The following is a 20,499-nucleotide window of genomic DNA, read 5'->3' as shown; positions in this document are numbered from 1 at the left end:
CCACCACACTGCTTGGCGGTAACAAAAACAAATGGGCTGGGTGACAATGGTCACCCGCGCGAGTACTGGAGGGTTAAAAGACATTCTTAAGAGAACATTACGACTTGAAAAATTAAAAGATGCACGCCAATTCACTTTCGCCCATGAGGGTTCCGGATTGCCTTCTCGCAAAATGCACGAAGTTGTCCGATTCCACTCTCCACCCACATTCTGCAAATCGATAGCGAGATAAATTTACGTGGAAAAATGAAAAGTAAGCTTATCAGAGTAAATTAGATTTACACCTACAACACAGAAAAATCACAGCAAACCTTTTTCAGTCCAGGCCTAGAAAACTCCAATCTTGAACGATAGACATTTATGTAGTACTTCTGCGAAGATTCAGCGCTTTTGAGGTAAAGAACAGCCAATCCACTGAAAAAAAAAGTCATATGTTCCATCAGACACATATGGTTACAACACGAATATTCACATGTACAATACATACATACATACAGGGCAGGAAGACCACTCCGGGACAAGAATTTATTACTTTTAATCCATTCTTTTATTAATTCATGAATGTTTTAAGGTCACAATTCAAAATGTGTTGCTTTATCTTAGTTGGATTTACGGTTTCATAGCCCGTATTAATTATTTTTACTTTTGTCTACTCCTGCATGTGTCCATGTGCACACCTTTATTTTCTTACTTCAAGGCAACAAAAAATACTAGAAAGATACTAAATGCTATGCGTGTTCATGCCAAACAGTACTATGGTTATTTTAAAACTGCAATGTTCTAATTTCTCTATATCCCATAATTTATAAATAATTTTCTAAAATACAAGCACACAAATCTGAGTACCTTTGACCCTCTGTACCCTTGCTAAAAAGTGAAAAAAATTGCATGGTCTCCAAAGACAATGTTGTTAATGTATACTTTCTGTTGCTTTAGCTCGCGAAGATGTGTTATAGTGAAGTGAAGTACTTCTGTTTCCTTATCTTGAAGCAGCCCAGCTGAAAGGCTTCAACCAAGTGAACATAACATGCAAAACGACAATCCAAAATAACACTAGATGGGATGTTGCCTACTAATTCATATACAGAAGATTTTAATTATTTTACACAAAAAATGTAATAAAAAGTAAAGTAAAATATGAAGGACTGAACACAACAGGAAACAAAAAAGTGGAAGTGAAACTATCATTAGGAGTGTTAGGTTTGATGCTGAAAACAATTTCCGATGTTCTTGTAAGGTTAGGAATGCTAAGTTTGGTGACATTATCACATGCACATGTTTTTATTGTTGTTTGAGTGTGCATACAACTGGTTTTTACAAATAAAAGACAGCAAAACTACTCTGAGATAGGATTTTTTTCTACTTACATGAGCCATACTTTGGCATCAAATATCTTGGTTATTTGCAGTTTTCACACACTAAAAAACATTCTATAAAACATAAAACATTGGAATGAATCAATTTAAAAATAATTCAGCATAATTCTGAAGGGGGTAGAGCCAGTGAATGGTCCCAAAATCTGATCTCAGGAACAAACAAGGCAATATCCAGGCTCTTCTAATAACGTACTCAGCAGTCAAGAATTACTTACCCAATGAAGAAAGCTGCACCTGAGAGTGATGCTGTGACACACCACCAAAGTCCAAATGTTGAGATGCATAATGCGAGGAAGAGACACAACCAGCCCATGATAGAGGGACTCATCTGAAAGTTAAAAAAAATACATTTTTTTCTCATTTTCCAATGCAAAATACATAACAGAATTGTACAGCAGTGTTTATACCTATATCCCTGATCCATTTTTCTATATTACTGGGACGACACAACCCCCCCTCCACCCCCGTGAGCTTGGAGATGCTCGGTTCAACATTGAGGCAATGGAATATATATGGTGGTAGTATCCCTCTCCATTGCTTCTAAATAGAAAAAAAGGTATGTACATTGTAGATGGCTACAAGTGCATGGAGAAGGTATTGAGGCAACGTTGAAGTTTTTCTTTTAAGTTCACTTTATGCATGGACTAATTGGGACTGGACCTACATCTGAACCACTAGGTGCCTGCATCAAGTATCTGAACCCAGGACCGATGGAAATGTCTATTGGTTATAAAATGCATGTCGTTGCATTGTAATCAAATTTGATTACCAATGTTTCCACTGTAAAGAACATTATATATTTGTGAAGAAATGTGAGTCAGTTGAAACAACAGTACAATTAAAATATAAAAAATGATATACGAGGTGTGACACAAAAAAACGGGATTGATTGTATAAGTGAAAAACAAAAAGGAGTTGGCAACAACAGTTTTGGTGATGTCATGCGACATCCCTAGCCTATCTGTGCTGCAAGTCTGGACTCACCCGGTCTTGCCAGTTGGGAGTATTGCATCATTGAGTGATTGATTGACAGATTTAGTTTATTTTACTTTGAGTTTTGTGCTTCTTGGCTAATTTTCGAAGATGGGAATGAGTGATGAAATGATGAATAGACATTCACAAAGAGCCAAGCCCGAGCGGGATTTGAATACGGGACCCTTGGCGTCGCAGCACGATGTGCTAACCACTCGGCCACAGAATCCAGCTCGTCATTGAGTGAACACCTGCAACCGTGTTCTGCCGAAAAAATGGCTAGTGTGAAAATTGAACGAAGAATCAACATCAAATTCCTTGTGAAACTTAAGAAATCGGTAACAGAAACATTCCAAATGTTAAGTGAGGCTTATGGGGATGATACTTTGTCTAGGACATGCGTGTTTGAATGGCATAAATGGTTTTTGGAGGGAAGGGACAGTGTGGATGACAATGAACATACAGTGTCCGCACGAACTGCGATTACGGAACAAAACATTGCAAGAGTTCGTGAAGTGATACGAGGTGACCGAAGATTGAGTGTTCTTGCAGTGGCTGAGTTAGTTAACTTAGATAGGGAAACTGTTCGGTAACGGTTCTGATTGTTTTATGATTTCTCCTAGCACAAAGACTAATTATCGTAGAATTTTGGAAATCATTGTCACATGAAATTTGAACATTCCTTAAAGTAATGGGCACTGTTTGGACTCGAAAAAAGTTGTTTATGTTGAAAAAAAGGAACGAGTTTACAATACTGGATCACTCTCCAATTGCTATGAAATTTCGCCTACTCACTAATTGAGACCTCCTAATCACGAATCTGCATGTAATAATTGGCGGTCAAGTATGGAAATGTAGAGAAAAACGAAATAAACTATGTTTTCCTAATGTAACGTAACCCCTACCGTAAGAACAGTAGGTCCACGGAAGACACCATTTTCCCAACATGAAAAAATCAGCGTGCAATACACCGTTGCCAAACGTAGCTAATCAAACGAGTCCACATTCCAAAATAATAATTTTTCATTGTATTTATGCTAATGGAACCTAACCTAACCTCGTAGGCATTCCTCGAACACAAGGTAGGAAGTGCGTGTCTCCTGCCATTCTTCCATGCTGAACACAATGTAACTGAGAACGCAACAGCGTGACAGTGCTGGATACAGCGTAACGTATTAGGTCTCACTTATCGCACAACAGTTGACCAACCTTGTGTTCTGTTGTCAAGGCAAAAAGCTTTTCAATTTTAGTGTGTTTAGTTCTCTTAGCGTAAATAATAATTTTTTGTTGTATTTATGCTAATGGAACCTAACCTAACAGGCCTAACCTAACCTTGTAGGCATTCCTCGTCATCCTCGTCTGACGTCGGAACACAAGGTAGGAAAACTGTTGTGCGACAACAAATGCGAAAGATTGGTTGATTTAGTGTTTTAAGTCCACTTTATGCACAGTAAGGCTAATTGGGACTGGACCTACAGTTTAGAGTGGAATCCGAACCACTATGTGCCTCCACCGGGTATCGAACCCAGGACCCCTTGATTACAAGGCGACGACGCTACCACTGCGCCATCAGGGAGGGCCAAATGCGAAAGAAACATGGTTGTCAATTGCTTCGTATGGAGAATCATCGTGGTATTTAACAAGGTTATTCTACAACTTCTACACGTTATTTTACAATTTCCATGCTTGACCACCAATTACTAGATGCATATTCGTGATTAGGTCTCAATTAGTGAGTATGCAAAATTTCATACAAATTGGAGAGTGGTCCGGTATTGTAAACTCATGCCTATCGTAGAAGTGTGGGAATGAATGTAGAAGTAAATCGGAACCTTATCAGAATGCATTTAGGGATTTTATTTTAATGTTAAGGGAACCTAACCTAACCACGAAAGCATATGTTGAATAAAATCTGAAGTAATCGCTAAAACTCCGCAGTATGTGTTAACAGACGTACATCGAAAACGAACCTTGCAAAAATTGCATTCGTAGCATGATGAAATCGCAATAAAACAAAAGGAACTTGGGCCAAAAATTGCATTCGTAGCATGATGAAATCGCAATAAAACGAAAGGAACTTGGGCCAAAATCAACATGCACCGAGTAAACAACATTAACTGTTCATTTAATGTTAACGGCAAGTGGAAAATGATTTCAAATGTTGGAATCAGAAATTATGTCCACCGAAATCTAGATGCATGTAACTACTGACACACATAAGAAACATTTATTTTCATTCACGTTAAATCCCAAAGAAGAAATTATTAAGGTACTTACGTTTATTTTGTGTACGGGGCTTCCTCAAGAATAAATTCATATTACATTTTCATTGCACACTGACTTCGTTATACACACCTCCAGCGAAATCAACATACGTGCGTTATCAACTATACGACAGCATAAAAAGTTTCTGCTTGTTTATGGCGGATACTTCTTTTTATACAGTGCTCTGGTATATCTTTGTCTTAGCGTTTCTGTTTCTCTCATCCCACCAAAACACTACAAAATTTGTAGTCGCATATACTGTTTCCACTAATGACTAGAAATAGATATAAGAGGACCTCTACATCAAAATATCTGTTTTAAATCTATCTTGATCTTCTATCTTCTCTGAGTTCCGAGCAGCAAGATGCGATTCATTACTTCAGTCACCTGATCACCCTCACCATCACAAATGAAAATCAAAACAACCAGCTGAAATGTTATTGAAGTAGTGCGTATATACTATTTAAAAAATGCAGGGAACGGGAGAAAGAAGGAAGAGATTGAAAGCCATTCACAAGAAAAGTTATCACGAACAAATGGAATTCTGCACGACAAGAGCAAAATATCGTCAAGGGAGAAAATTAACAGCAGTAAAGGTAGAAGCTGTGGAGCTAAATACCAAGTATCCTAGAATTCAAAGTTCACTAGCAAATTAGGGGTCTTGTACGACCAACTTGTTGATTTTACTAATTTTTCACTGGCTAAAATCAATGTACAGAGTGATCACGAAGTCCCATTACTCCCTATGTATTACATAGATGTTAATGAATTGTTGTTCCTTATTGATGCTGTTCGACGTGCATTTACTGCCATCACGCCAGCAATGTTGAAGAGAATTTCCCATCGTACATGGCAGAGAATCATACTCTGTTATGAAAACGATGGTGTACACAAAGACACTCTGGACTAAATCATAACGAATAGTCACACTACCTCCGAGTTGTCCTCTGCCATGATCTCACATTAATACAATGCGACCATCTATGACGATGTCGACACGCGATAGGGGGTAATGGGACTTTGTGATCACTCTGTACAATGAGCACTAGCGTACGAACAATTTTTGGTACTATTATCGTATGGGCAAAACACCTCCGAATCATATATTTCGGACTTCTTTACATTGCTAAAGTGTTGCGGAACATTTCTTAAGGCGAAATAATGCATTTCTAACTAAGATAATGTTTATTTTCTCTATTTACGAGTACTTACTGTTACTTGTTGTTTCGAATCTGTAACACATTATGGCCGTGATAGCATACTGGTTTAGGGGGCGTTCTGAGAGTGTTTTGTCGATTTATGCAGTGGTGCAACCTCGTTCACCGGAAAATATCTACTTTCGTGCCCCTATTTGAAATTATGCTAATACGTCGCATTTACGTGTAGAACTTGTGAAATAACCTTGCGATTTACCACGTTCATTGTCCATCTTCCTTTCGCAATTCGGAACCATCTTTCTTTCGCAATTCGTTAATGCTCTTCCTTTACGCACAACACTCTTGCAACCTTGAACATTGACGTCAGACGAGGAATGCCTACGTGGTTAGGTTAGGCCTGTTAGGTTAGGTTCCATTAGCATAAATACAAAGAAAAAATAATATTTTCGCTAAGAGACGCGTTACCTTTGTATTGCCTAACATGAAAAAGGTCTCTCCTGTGACGTCAGAACACAATGTTGCTAGGGTGTTGTGCGATAAGTGACACCCATTCGGGTCGGAACCATCTTTCTTTCGAAATTTGTTAATGCTCTTCCTTTACGCACAACCATCTTGCAACCTTGAATATTGACGTCAGACGAGGAATGCCTACGTGGTTAGGTTAGGCCTGTTAGGTTAGGTTCCATTAGCATAAATACAAAGAAAAAATAATATTTTCGCTAAGAGACGCATTACCTTTGTATTGCCTAACATGAAAAAGGTCTCTCCTGTGACGTCAGAACACAATGTTGCTAGGGTGTTGTGCGATAAGTGACACCCATTCGGGTCGGAACCATCTTTCTTTCGAAATTTGTTAATGCTCTTCCTTTACGCACAACCATCGTGCAACCTTGAATATTGACGTCAGACGAGGAATGCCTACGTGGTTAGGTTAGGCCTGTTAGGTTAGGTTCCATTAGCATAAATACAAAGAAAAAATAATATTTTCGCTAAGAGACGCGTTACCTTTGTATTGCCTAACATGAAAAAGGTCTCTCCTGTGACGTCAGAACACAATGTTGCTAGGGTGTTGTGCGATAAGTGACACCCATTCGGGTCGGAACAATCTTTCTTTCGAAATTTGTTAATGCTCTTCCTTTACGCACAACCATCTTGCAACCTTGAATATTGACGTCAGACGAGGAATGCCTACGTGGTTAGGTTAGGCCTGTTAGGTTAGGTTCCATTAGCATAATTACAAAGAAAAAATATGAAAAAACCTCTCTCCTGTGACGTCGGAACACAATGTTGCTACAATGTTGTGCGATAAGTGACACCAATTCGGAAAAAATGGCTTGTTCCGAACTCGACAGGTGGTTCTAGTGAAAACACGGCGAGGCTGAAACACTGGCTACGGGGTTGCATCGTCTTAACACACGGAACATTGCACTCTCATGCAAAAAGCAAATGGCGTGAGGAGAAACAGCGTGTCAGACAGAGATTTTCGCAGAAAACAACACGCATTCACATTAAAATGGATCAAATCTACATTCAGAAACTTCCAAAACGCTCAAGAAAATGATTTCCGTAAGTACTTTCTCCTGTAAATTTGAAGGAAATTTCAAGGAATCCGTTTTGCCCATACGATAATGTTACCTCGGAAACACATTTAAATCAGATATTTTGTGTTTCACATGTTTCGTTCTTACCAATTGTGTATTGCAGAACATAGTTCAAGGTGCCAATATGCTTTTTACACGAAAACAAACATTTTTTTACTAAAATAAGCCATTTTTGTAAGTGCTACCGAACGCACCTAACGGTGTGATATCGCTTGCTTTGCGAATGATATACCTTCTTTTGTTTTCGAATATCAGTGTTTCCAACTCTATTATGTAAAAAATCTCTACTATCGTGTTCGTCACATGTGGAAATTGTACATTATGCAAGGGTAGCTGACGGATAGCCCCACGAACCATTTCCGATAAGGTTAGGTTAGGCAAGCATAGTTAAAAAGAAAAGGGTGTTGGAAACACTGACAGGGGGTTACGTCATCAAACGTATGTAGCATCCAGTTCACATAGCGAAAACAATGGCACTTGTGCGTCGGTGAGATATTTCTCTTATAATATACATGATTTCCTGGTCAAATAGATTCCACGATGAAAGAAAATACCTCCACGAACGTTGAAAACCTTAGAGAAACCAATTTCCTTAAGTAGTTTCTTCTGTAAAAATGAAGAAATGTGTTTCCGATATACGGAACTGTTACCGTGTATTTGGCGGGGTGTATCATAAGTAATAGCGCAAACGGTTACGAACTATGCAGAGGTAGCCCCACAAACCATTGACAGATAGCCCCAAACATCGTCCTAGTTTGTAAAATGCTAATAATGTTTACGAATGTGTGTTTAGAAGCCGTCACTGATTGCATTTTGTAAGCACCGAGTGCTTTACTCCTTGCGCATTCCGAGGTTTGCTCTTTGTTTACAAAACAGAACAGCCTCGTCTAGTTGGTTGCACGGTGCAACATCGAGTTGTCTATTTCGTTGATTTGGAGTCAAGTAGTGTATTTGGTGTCTGCACTACGTTCTGGGTTGGTGTATGTGTAGTGTATGGTTACGTGATGAGTACTAACTAATCAAATGACCGTTTAAATCAACAGACAGGCATTTGTTGAATCTTCTGAACTTGAACACCGGTTTCTGTCTAGTTGGTTGAACGACATTTCCTTGCACCACCCTTGGCACCACCCTGACACTGGATACACCTGTACTGCACCAAGTGTCAAAAGTGCGGTATGAATTTATAATACCGGAAGTATCTCCAATTGCTTTCAAATTCGGCATACTCACTAATTTTGGCCTCATAATCACGAATCTGAAAAATTGGCGGTCACGTCTAGAAATTGCAAAATAACCTTGTCAATTACCGGTATGATTCTCCATACACTAACATGGAAACAATATGAAGACGTCTTCCTTTCCGCACATCGGTCTTGCTACCAACGTTGCTCAAGTGTTGTGAAATAAGTTAGAGCGTTGATTTGCATGTGAGAAAATGGCATCTTGCGAAAACATGTTTGCCCCACGAACCATTCACGATAAGGTTAGGCAAGCATAGTTAAAATTAAGGATCATCATAAACATAGTTTTGAAACGCTAATCATTGCAAAAAATAGTTGTTTTCTTCATAAATCAAGGATGTTTACTCCGTTCATGGACCCACTTTTTTCAACTTATTTGCAATTTCTAGATGTGACAGTGAAATTTTAACTGCAGATTCGTCATTACGACCCCAAAATTAGTGAGTATGCTGCATTTGAAAGCAATTGAAGATACTTTCGGTATTGTAAATTCACTCCAAACGTGCAGCCAACTAGATGGGGCTAACATTCCCGAGAGGTGGCGTTGGAATCAAACAGGATGGATAAAAGGAGCAAACCTCGGAACGTGCAAGGAGTAAAGCACTCGGTATTTACAAAATGCAATCAGTGGTGGCTTCTAACCACACATTCGCACACATTATTAGCATTTTACAAACTAGGATGATGTTTACAAACAATGAAGTCAGTGGCAGCTTGTAACCACACATTCGCAATTATCTCGAAAAACGGCTCGTTTGCATACCCATGTTTACTGAGACTTTTTTGCTTTTATTATTGTGTACTTTCAACTGTGTCAGTTTGCGCTGTTACTTATGATACACCCTGTATAATAAAATATTTCATAATTACTATTTTTTACCTTCGATTCTAAAGTTGTTCAAAGACAAAAATGGTAAACGGGATTTGAGTTTAGCACTGGTTTTTCATGAGTTCTTTACAGCTTTCATTTGAAAAAAAAATATTTTCTAAAAATTGTGAGAATGGTCTTTATCCCCATCAGCTACCCCTGTGTGCGCCAGTAGCAATGGAAATTTTTCTAGATTGGTCCATCATGTAGCCATTCACACTAAACTTTTCAATATTTTTTGCCTCTAATTGTGTGGGTGTTAAAAAGCAGTTTCCAGAAAATGGTGGAGCTGGAGAACTTGTATTTATTGAGTACTGGAAACCACCTTAATCGGTCGATAAATAACTCTCCATGGGTTGCGATATTATTATGCCACAAAATTATCACATGTCTGAAAATGATACATTTCAATTATGTGTGTTGTTTTTCCTATTTGATTTATTGTTTATGCTCTTAACTTGACTGTACTTTGATACATAGATCAAAATATTGTCTCATACACAAAATATCCAGTGTGTCTAAGGGAGATTTCATGCCAAAACAACATGCAACGTATGATGCTTGGGATCGAAGCGATTAACAGCAATTTTTCACACTGCAGTGGCAGTGGCTTCACAAGTCTGCGTTCAATTGGTGAAATCCTTAAGTGACTCATGCAGGGGTGGTGTCAGGGGTGCAAGAGGGGTTGCTTCTTCCGCACCCCCTATTCAAAATCTATGTTGAAACATCAATTCTTGCAGTCATATGTCGTAGTTACATTGAGCTCCCGAATGTTGGGTATTGTAGTGAGATCACTGTTAATGTATACAACAGCCAAGGATTGAAAGAGAAGCCGCATATATTTACCTTTACTGTCGGCAATCTATAAAGATCAGAGCCCGTTGTCTTTTCTTTCATCAGTATTGTTGTTAAGAACTGTTTCTTCTTTTGTTTTAAGCAGCCTGTTTGTGTTTTTCTATATTTGACTACATCTCAGTTAGCTCTTTTTTTGGGCATTGTTGTTAAACTGTTTTATTGTCTGCCTACTTGCTGTTCCTCTTTTCTCCAAGTCGCACTGGAACAAAAATGTCAGATGCTTTCAAGATATCATCATTTCATCATGCCATGCTCGGGAAACTATTTAATGCAAGTTGTATCGTGACGGGTAGTTTACCTGTTTGTACGTCCTGTATGTTCCATGTAACATGTTTAGTAAAGTACCATTTCAGACTTTGCCGAGGAGCCCGAATTTTGCAAAGAAATGTTACAGTTCGTTGATGGGGATAGTGAGGCAGAAGGGTATTTCAACAAAGATCAAACTTGGTCCGAAATCAATTCTATGGAGCACAAGGGGACAAGAATTGAAATAAAAAAGAAAAAAGAAGAGCAAGGCTAGCAGAATTTAAGAGTAGCATGACAAAATGAGACTCAAGATGGAATTATTGTTCAACTATTCATGTATTTATTTTTTCTTCAGGATGGCCGAGGACATTTCAAGGGGGGAGGGGGGCACAGAGAGGCAATTGCCATCTTCGATTTCAAATTTTATCCAAAAAGAAATACATTTGTTAAACTTTTTTCATCATATCGTAAAAGTTCAGAGCCATCTCTATTAAATTAATATTGTTTTCAGTTTGCAATAATATGGATCTACAAATTTTCTTGCGGGCGAAGCGAACCAATATTATCATTCTTTTCTGTAATGCATTGTAAATTACCAGAGAGAGATGTGAGACCAAGTATGCACTTCAGAATGTTACTGCTAAGCAGTTTGGTCTTAAATGCATGAACAATTGTTTGGATGAAAAGAAGCGTGCACATTTGTGAAATGTTGCTGTTGGTTTGCTAAGAAGCGGATGGATTGATTATGTGATGCATTTAAATAATATATGTACGAATATGTGTGTGTGTGTGTGTATTAAAGAAACTTAGAATACATACACATGTCATTATTATTATAATTATTATTATTGGCACGTTTATCTTGGTACTTGCCCCTCCCCAGACAAAAAATCGTGGTTGCGCCTCTGCATACATGCATATTTTATGCTTTCTTTGTTTTCAAGATTGCAGCCCCTAAATTTTATTCAGCACCCCCAGATGATTAATCCTGGTGCCGCCACTGGACACATGTCATTTGACGGTTCAGTGTGAAATCTCCCTGAGTATTCTTATTGACATAGAAAATTGTTATATTTTTAAAAAGATATGTGTGTGTGTAATGAAGAAGATAGAGAGGAGAGTGTTGTCTCTTGCTTCCCTTCACTATCCCATCTTCTTCCTTACAACCATAACTATCTTGCTTGATTTATAAAATTTAAATGTAACTTTCAACATGATTGTGTATAGATTTGCTTGATATATCTTATGAGTGAGCTTTCCTTAACAAAGCAGATTCTATGTAACAAACTCTGCAGGTTTACACAGTAAACAATGAATCTCAGCATCTGTTAGTGTGTGGAGTGCCTTCTCTAGGCTTACAGGATGAACTTCGCAGGTTGTGTGGAAAATTTGGGAACATTCTTTCCCTGTCATTTGTGCCAAATTTTGCTGAAGAACCATTTACAGATGTTTTCCATGTGCAGTATGCAAGAATACGAGCAGCTAGGTAAGTGTTTTTCTTTATTTTGTAAACAGCTTTCAGTCATCTGTAACTATAGCTTAAAGAGTATAATTTTAATTGCTTGCCAATGATTGAAATACATTTAACATTGAGTTTTACTACTATGGGGTTCTTACTGGGAAGTCAGGGAATTTTGTAGAAATGTTAAACTCTGGGATTCTAAATGTTTTATTTTTGTTTCCACAAACTCTGAATATATTTATTTTTTCCTCCCAACTCCTTTTGTTTGTAGAATATTTCACAGAAAAATATTTTTCATCACTTATTTTCGACAGTGTTACAAAATTGAAGAGACAAGTCTTATTTTATTAGCAAGGTAAATCAATGTGGACTGGTCTGAAAAATTATTTAAAAGTGCCTCAAAAAGTCAGAGAATTTGGTTTTGATAAAATGACCAGGAACCCTGCACTAGTACAAAATATTATTTCTACATTATAACTTCATATTCCACAAGGGTTCTGTTTTATGTATAAACATTTATCTTGGCTGAGCATGTTCATTGCTCATTTCGTGTAATTAATTAAATTTGTACAATTAGAACCATGGCAATTCTATTTTTTATTATGCACACTATACCTCATGGTGTCAACAGCACTAAACAACTGAATGTTATAATGTTGCTTGATTGAGGCATCTGGTGCATCTTAAATTAAACTTGTGTGTGACCATTGTAAAGACATTTATGTCTTCATTAAATTATTCCATTCTTTTAAGACGTGCAAAAGTTCATCTAGATGGAAGGTCATTTTTTGGAGGTGTTCTGCATGTTTGTTATGGTCCTGAGTTGGAGAGTGTGGAGGAGACTAGGACAAAACTCACTGAACGTAGGAAGGACGTTGCATTTCATATTCGACAACTCTCAGGTGAACAAAATGCTTCTGGTGCAAGACAACAGTCCGTAAGGTAAGATTTCGCTTAATTGCAGCCTCGTTAACATAATGTGATTCAAAGATCCTAAGTATGAAGTGTGAGAAAGGAATGGACATTTCTTTGCGCTTGTACCATTGTCAGTTCTTCTCATACAATTTCATTGTTGATATGACCCAGTTGAGGCACATGATGGTTCGTATCCCACTTTAAACTGTAGGTCCAGTCCCGATTAGCCTATCTGTGCACAAAGTAGACTTAAAATACAATCTCAATCAATCATTGTTGGTATGACCATAGAGCCAACCTCCCTAGCAGAGTAGTTAGCCCAGTGTACTGCAACACCAGGGTTCTGTTCTGTGGTTCTACTGATATGTACTTTACATAACTCGGCTGTCCTTTTGAGTTCTAGGGGTTTCTAACAGCCAACCGATTCCCAAACCACCAACGCACTTTACACTCCTATTAGCTAGCATGCACGTATGAAATGTCATGAGTAGGGCTCGTAACTTGAAGACCTATAAATTGCGAAAAAATACCTAAAAATGGAAAAAAGGACGTATAAATGTGATCCAAATTAATTAATAACTTCAGTTTTAATTACATATTTAAAAAATAAAAAAATTCTGGTGGTATGGAACACACTGCGAAAACAACTGAAAGCTTCAAAACAAGAGCAAGTTGCGCGACCTTCCAGACAAGTTACGGTTAAAGGACCTTGTACCGCACCTGCTTCAGTCGTCTAAAAATATATTTATTTATTTCTTTTTTTATTTCTTTAGTACAGAAAGGATGTTTAAGAGGTGATGAACTGATGATGATTCGAAGTGAGAATGGGCAGTAAAAACGTAGTCGAAAGAAGGTGAAGTTGCAAAAAAGAGCCGTTAAGACCTAAAAAAAAGGCTAAAAAAGGACCAATAAGCCAAAAAATGCCGAAAAAGGCAAAAAAAGGACAAATAAAACCCACCTTTTTCTGGCCTACAATGACCCAAAATGAACTTATATTATGTTGGGCCTCATCTTCGGACACTAGGGAAAAAATGGATTTTTCCTCAACTTCCGAGCCCTAGCCATGACTCTCGCAATGATGCCTCACAGAGTTAGTTAGTTTAATGTACAGTTTATTTACATCTTCCTCCATGTAAACAAAGTTCTAGTACAGATTCGGTACATAATGTCTTTTGCTCTTCGCACTTTCATGGACTCATTCTACAAGCGCACTATTTATGATAGTTCCCTAATAAGCAAAATGCTACTGACTCAGTCCCCTCAAACTGTTGGCTTCACGCAACCCAACTTCAACTCAAGCTCATTCTCAAAAAACCTCTGTCTGTCTCCAGTTCTAGTTTGAACCCGGTATTTATACCACCATAAAAGGCCCTTTTGTTAGTTTGAAACAAGAAAACCGTTGAGGGGAAAACTAACCTAACAATTCCCAGCCGTCGAGCAAGAAGGAACCTTGATCAGAGCATTTACAAACAACCTTTCTTATGTATGTGTATTAAAAACTACAGCAGTTCAAATCCCACCCCAGGCATGGATCTTGTTTGTGATTGACCTTTCATCAATTTCATAATATCATCACTTATCTTCATCATTGTATTTAGCTGAAAGTGGCAGAAAAATGACACTGAATAACAAATCAAATGAAATATTACCTTAGAGAAATAAAAATCGCTGTAAATTAATACAATAATAAGAATTAATTACATATTATGTTCTGCATTGTCCAAGGAATTTATGAAACAAAAATGTAAATGTTCGTTTGAGTTTTGTTTTAAATTCACTTTATGCACAAATAGGCTTATCGGGACTGCACCCACAGTTAAAGTGGGATCCGAACCACTATATGCTTCCACCAGGTATCACACCTGGCATCCTTTTATTACAAGGCATGTAATATATATGCCTATAAAACAATTATTCTAGTCTGTCAATTTTGTAATGTGACATGTGCTATATCTGTGAAAAGAACCTCAAGTATGATTTTATGCTAAGTCTGCGAAATTCAAAAATTATTGTTATCTGTTGTTCAGCAGCACTGGTGTATGCAGGGGGGGTTAAGGGGCTACAGCTCCCCCGAAATTTTGAGAAAATCAACATTTTAAAGTAAAAATGGCAAACTCTGAAAAAAACAGAATTGGTAAAAGCAAATTCACCTTAAAATGCCATTTTTGAGACTGGAATTTTCGTAATATACGAAATATATTATTCTGTGTGCCACCCCCATGAAAGCATCTATCCATCTTTACAATTCTAGCCCCTCCCGAAATAAAATCCTGTGTTCGCCAGTGTTCATCAGTGTGAGTTGTTACACTGTGATATCTCATGAGAGTTTTCATTTGCTTCCAGGGGTTGCTCCAGGAAGGAGAGATTTCCAAAACTGCCAAGAGATCTCAGTTACTCAGCAGATGCATCCACAAGCAGTTGCGAGGGAAGAATATTGCCAGTGGACACCTCAAGTAACTCGTCACAGACAGACACCAAGGTATTTTTCACTGTTTTAAGCATGTTTCACTGTTGTAAATTCCTTTGATTACATTTACCCACATGGAATCTGCAGGATCTTTCATTTGAAAGCACTGACTGCAACATTAATAGATTCTTTGACCCAGTATTGGGCTGCAACTCAATTTCGATGTGGGTACATGACCTTGAGTTGGGTTCAAGATTCATACTTGCAAGTTATCATAATAACGGAGATTCACATGGCATCAATGATTCATGCACAGACCAACCTCCATGGCAGAGTGGTTATCACTAGGATGTGGATTTATAGGCACTAAAAACCTCTGATATAGGCACTTAAAAGGCCCTCTAAAATTTTAAAAGGCAAAAAAAATAGGGAATTAAAGAGGAGCTATAAAATTTTAGAATGCGTTAAGATAGGCACTTAAAAATCACCCTACCTAAATGGGCATTACCTATGAACTTTTTGCATGAATTGTGTTCTCACAATGCACAGTTATACTGGATTAGCATTGCAATTTTCATTTAGCATTACAGTTTATGGATAGCTTGTTTCATCAATCACTTTATCATTGCAATTGGCCTTACGAGGAAGAAAAGCATGTTTCAAAATCCTCATACAAACAAATTAAAAATATTTTTGTCTTTAAAGCTTCAGTATTTCACACAAGGGTACTATGAGTGGCATGACCAGAATATTTGAAAGCAAGAGTTTACATTAGGGATAGATGATATCGGAAATTTGATATCGCGATATATTGTCAAGAAAATATCGTCACAGATCGGCGATATATCGTCTATGATATATATATCACTAAAATATCGTAACAATATATCGCTGACACGATGTATTGCCAACATGATATATATTGCCAAAATATTGTGACGATATATTGTCTAGTTGATATTATTTCAATATATCGATATATCGTCTGGCCAATATACCCAACATTAGTTTACATATGCTTTTTAGTAGTCGACCCCCATTTTGCCATATTTTCCTGCGTTTGACATCCCACCTTTTTTTATTGGGCCAAGGGGGGCTTACGACCCTTACCCTCCCCCTGCCCCTTGGCCATGCCACTGGGTAATATTAGCAGCACCTTTGACTATAGCTAAATATTTGTGTGTGTAGTAAACTGTTTATTTAGTTAATTAATTATCATTCGTGTAGGCACCTGTTTATGGACCTGAGAGACCACCATGTACGTGCACAGATGGGCTGGGGAGGTGTCTGCTACATTACAAGAAGAGCACGTTGCTAACACCCGTACATGCACAAGGTGCTTCGTCCGGTTCAATCATCTCTCCTACTCAGCAGCATGGTGTACTTCGGTTCATACCTCGGCCAGTTCAGACAAAAAGGATTGCCTTTAGAACTGCAGGGTATGTGTTCAACATTGCTTTCTTACTACAGAGAGCCAAATTTAAATACAATTTTATCAACTTTTTTTTATTCTTAACTGTTAGACAATTATCTGCCTATTTTGTCGTTTCATACAAATAGCCAGTAGGGTTGTTAAGAAAACATTTCACATATTTAAGTGAAACTGAATGGTTATAAATGTTTGATCACAAAATAATACACAGGGTGTTCCGTAGGAAACCATAGAACTTGTGCTGATATGTGTGTATTCTTTGGTGGGTAAACTATGGTGCTGAGCACAGTTAACATGAAGTTGCCAAAGTGTGTGGCAAGTTTTACCCAGACTAATTGCAAATTGCACACAGCTGTTCGACAAACTGATAAAGATAGAATAACTTTGTCGCCTTGTAATGAAAGGGTCTCAGGTTCAGTTCCTGGTGGAGTCACGTTGCACAGAGATTTAGATCTCACCTGTAGATCCACTCATGATGAGCATAAAGTGGAGTTAAACTTTGCAAACCGATAGCAGTCTGGATACAGGTTTGATGACTTCACACTGACTATAGGTCCCTATTAGGGATCGCCACAAATTCTGGATAATTCGAATATCCAAGTATCCAAATAATTCGGATATCCAGATAGTACAGATGTAATTAAGGATTTGTAGAAAATCTGTACAGTGAAATATGAACATGATGAATGAAAGAATATATGTGTAGCTCGTAAAATGTATAAATGATAAAACTGTCCAGCTAATGCACACATTCGGATATCTGAACATTTCTGATAATCTGGAGAATTCTGATATCTGAACATTTCTGATAATCTGGAGAATTCTGATATCTGGATATTTGAAATCCAGATAGAAAATTATGTGATATTTCCAGCAAAAAATGGGAGATACTACAAAACAGTATTCAGCCAGTGAAATGCTTGCTTACAACAGTGCTGCTTTCATTGGCCAATACAGTGGAACATAATGTGTCTCTAACATTTCAGCCCAGTCTCTTCAGCAGTACGAGGAAAGTCAGATAATGCAACTGTTGCTATTGAAGGTGGTGAAAGTATACTACGTACCTATGAAGATATTCAACAAAAGTTGAAAACGGTATGTATTCCGAACACTTGATGGTTCTGTATTGTTTGCAATTAAAACAATCTGTCTGTAAGAAATGCAGAGTTTTAAAAAAAAAAAATCATGAAAAATTATATTTTACAATGTTCAAAATTTGATATTGGTAAGATTAAATATATCACACATGAAATCAGAAATTAAATTCTCTCTTTACAAGCGCTGATTTGTTATATAATTGTTATTTTGTTACATATAGCCATTTTTTGTGTGTTTTGGTATATTAGTTTTGTGTGAAATGAAACAATGTAAAAAGTATGCATGGTAGTGTAATATTCAATATTTTACCCCCATTTTGCATGCATTGAAAATTGTCCTGGCTTTGTTTTCAACACCAATTTGTATGAAAGAAACAGAAGGAAGTGGATGCAGGCTTAACCAGGACTTGAACCTGTATCTCCAGCATGCCAGCAACACCACATCTCTATTGAGCCAGCTATGACTCTACCTAATATCTTGCTTTCAGTATTTTACCTGTATGGAACCAGTCATGCCACAATGGACAGAGTTTGCCTTGAATTCCTTTTGACTTATATTATGAAAATTTGACATTACAAGAAATATCTTGGGTACTTGGAAGTGGCAAACCACCAAAAATACCTTGGCCTTTGTTACCCCCACACCCCCTATACGCCTTCATGGCGTGGTGCTATGCACAGGGGAACACTTTACCTTTTTTACCTTTTTTTATTTGTAAATTGTTTCCAAAAACCTTCTAAACTTTTGGCCAAACTGCAATCTATGATCTGTGTGTTATATGATAAAAATAACACCTGAATTTGAAAGAATGGGAGGAGGAATATGCAAATTCTATTTGGTCTAGGAATTAATTCGTGCGGTTGTTACGCACACATTGAAGCTGTAGTTCAAACACAAAATACATAAATACCTTAAGAAAAATATTGTCCATCGCGAGCCACCACTTTCGCCCATCTGTCAGGCAAGTTACGGATTCCGTGGCGAAAGAAGTCCTCATCCTTTGAAGCGATCCAGTCAGAGACCCATTTTTCGATATCTTCTGAAGAAGTGAACCGCTGTCCAATCAAATCGTTATTCATGCAATCGAACAAGTAGTAGTCCGAAGGAGCAACGTCTGGTGAATACGGCGGGTGGGGTAAAACTTCCCATCCGACATTTTCTAAATAGGTTTTGACCGGTTTTGCGACATGTGGGCGAGCGTTACCATGTTGAAAAATAAGTTTATCATGTCTGTTCTCCCATTCTGGTCGTTTCCTGGCCAGAGCTTGCTTCAAACGCATTAATTGTCGTCGATAACGTTCTCCATTAATAGTTTCACCCGGTTGCATCAGCTCATAGTACACCACACCTTTCATATCCCACCATATGCACAGCATAACCTTTGCACAGTGAATATCTTGTTTCGGTTGTGATGGACCTGGTTCACCTGGCTTCACCCAGGCCTTTTTTTCATTTCGGGTTCTCGTAATGGATCCACTTCTCATCGCCAGTAACAATGCGATGCAAAAACCCCTTTCTTTTCTGTTTTTGAAGCAGCAATTCGCAAATGGTTTTTCGTCTTTCAACGTCTCTGTCTTTCAATTCATGTGGAACCCAATGTGACATCTTTTGAATCATTCCCATGGTTTTGAGGCGTTTGGAAACTGTTGTTTGATCAACGCCTAATGCTTCCGCAAGTTCTTCCTGCGTTTGACACGAATCCTGATCGAGCAATGCTTTCAATTCTTCGTCTTCAAATTTTTTTGACTGTCCAGGTTGCTCTTGGTCTTCCAGGCCGAAATCACCACTTCTAAACCATGCAAACCACTTCTGACACGTTCGCTCAGCTAGCGCATGGTCACCATACACTTCCACCAAAATACGATGACTTTCGGTAGCACTTTTCTGCATGTTAAAGTAATGAAGCAGAACACCCCGCAAAAACACTTTATCTGGCACGAACTGCGCCATGTTCAGTTGACTACAAAATGCTGTTGTTGACGTGTCAATCAACTGCCCTATACTACGAACGATGCGTGCTGACAGGAGTTTTCAACGCATGTGTGGATACACGGAACTGTGGGACGATACGCTCCTTACGCCATCTCTTGTCCAGGTGCACGAATTAATTCCTAGACCAAATAATATTGTCAATTGATTGTATCAAATTGAGTTTGTTTTTAATTCCACTTTATGCACAGAAAGGCTAATTGGGACTGATAACGTGGGATCCACTGCATTGTCCAATTTTTTTTTTTCTGTTTATAAAATGATACTTTTATATTTAATTTTCCTTTATTTTACAGGTGAGTGTGCCAAATACAACTGTGTCCTTGGAGTCAACAAGTCAGTTGTGACTGTACATATTTTGTTTGTAATAAAAATATTTTTTATATAAACTTGCACTCTTTTTATTGATATTACCTTATGAGTATTTGAATTGTAGCAGTATGAATTGATTGATAATGGCATATTAGTTTATTGATTTAATTGAAAGTAATTTTACTAATAATAGCCGGCCCTCGTGGCGGAGTGTTTAGCACATTGTGCTGCAACACCAGGATCCCGGGTTTGAATCCTGGCCTGGGCATCAATTTCATCAAATCATCACTCATCCCCATC

General features: G+C 37.9%; 2 protein-coding genes across 3 annotated transcripts in view; one reads left to right on the top strand and one right to left on the bottom strand.

Moving 5' to 3' along the window:
- The window catches only part of LOC145996003 (sorting nexin-13-like), a 59,115-nt gene extending 54,384 nt beyond the window's left edge, over window positions 1–4,731 (bottom strand). For both annotated transcript variants that reach the window (XM_083132153.1, XM_083132154.1), the window contains exons 1-3: window positions 4,626–4,731; window positions 1,592–1,704; window positions 312–414 (exon numbers count right to left, since the gene is read on the bottom strand). In XM_083132153.1, coding sequence (XP_082988279.1) covers window positions 312–414; window positions 1,592–1,704 — 216 coding nt within the window. In that variant the 5' untranslated portion in view covers window positions 4,626–4,731. The remainder of the gene's footprint in view (window positions 1–311; window positions 415–1,591; window positions 1,705–4,625) is intronic.
- A 296-nt stretch (window positions 4,732–5,027) lies between these two features.
- On the top strand, window positions 5,028–20,269 carry LOC145996006 (uncharacterized). The gene is made up of 7 exons (XM_083132159.1): window positions 5,028–5,209; window positions 11,880–12,070; window positions 12,800–12,988; window positions 15,305–15,440; window positions 16,596–16,807; window positions 17,787–17,895; window positions 20,184–20,269. Exons 1-7 carry the CDS (start codon window positions 5,084–5,086, stop codon window positions 20,232–20,234), a joined length of 1,014 nt encoding a protein of 337 aa, XP_082988285.1. The 5' UTR covers window positions 5,028–5,083; the 3' UTR covers window positions 20,235–20,269.
- Window positions 20,270–20,499: the final 230 nt, after the last annotated feature.

The sequence above is a fragment of the Lepisma saccharinum genome, chromosome 12 (genome assembly GCF_977018435.1).
Source record: "Lepisma saccharinum chromosome 12, izLepSacc3.1, whole genome shotgun sequence".
In the NCBI taxonomy this organism is placed as follows: Eukaryota; Metazoa; Arthropoda; class Insecta; order Zygentoma; family Lepismatidae; genus Lepisma; species Lepisma saccharinum.
Note: the sequence above shows the minus strand (reverse complement) of the source record. Positions and strands in the feature narration are given on the sequence as shown.

Coding starts and splice junctions, on each gene's coding strand:
- LOC145996006 (XM_083132159.1), top strand. CDS start 5,084: ATGCAGGGAACGGGAGAAAGAAGGAAGAGATTGAAAGCCATTCACAAG. Junction 5,210..11,879: donor GAAAATTAACAGCAGTAAAG/GTAGAAGCTGTG, acceptor CAAACTCTGCAG/GTTTACACAGTAAACAATGA. Junction 15,441..16,595: donor CGTCACAGACAGACACCAAG/GTATTTTTCACT, acceptor TCATTCGTGTAG/GCACCTGTTTATGGACCTGA.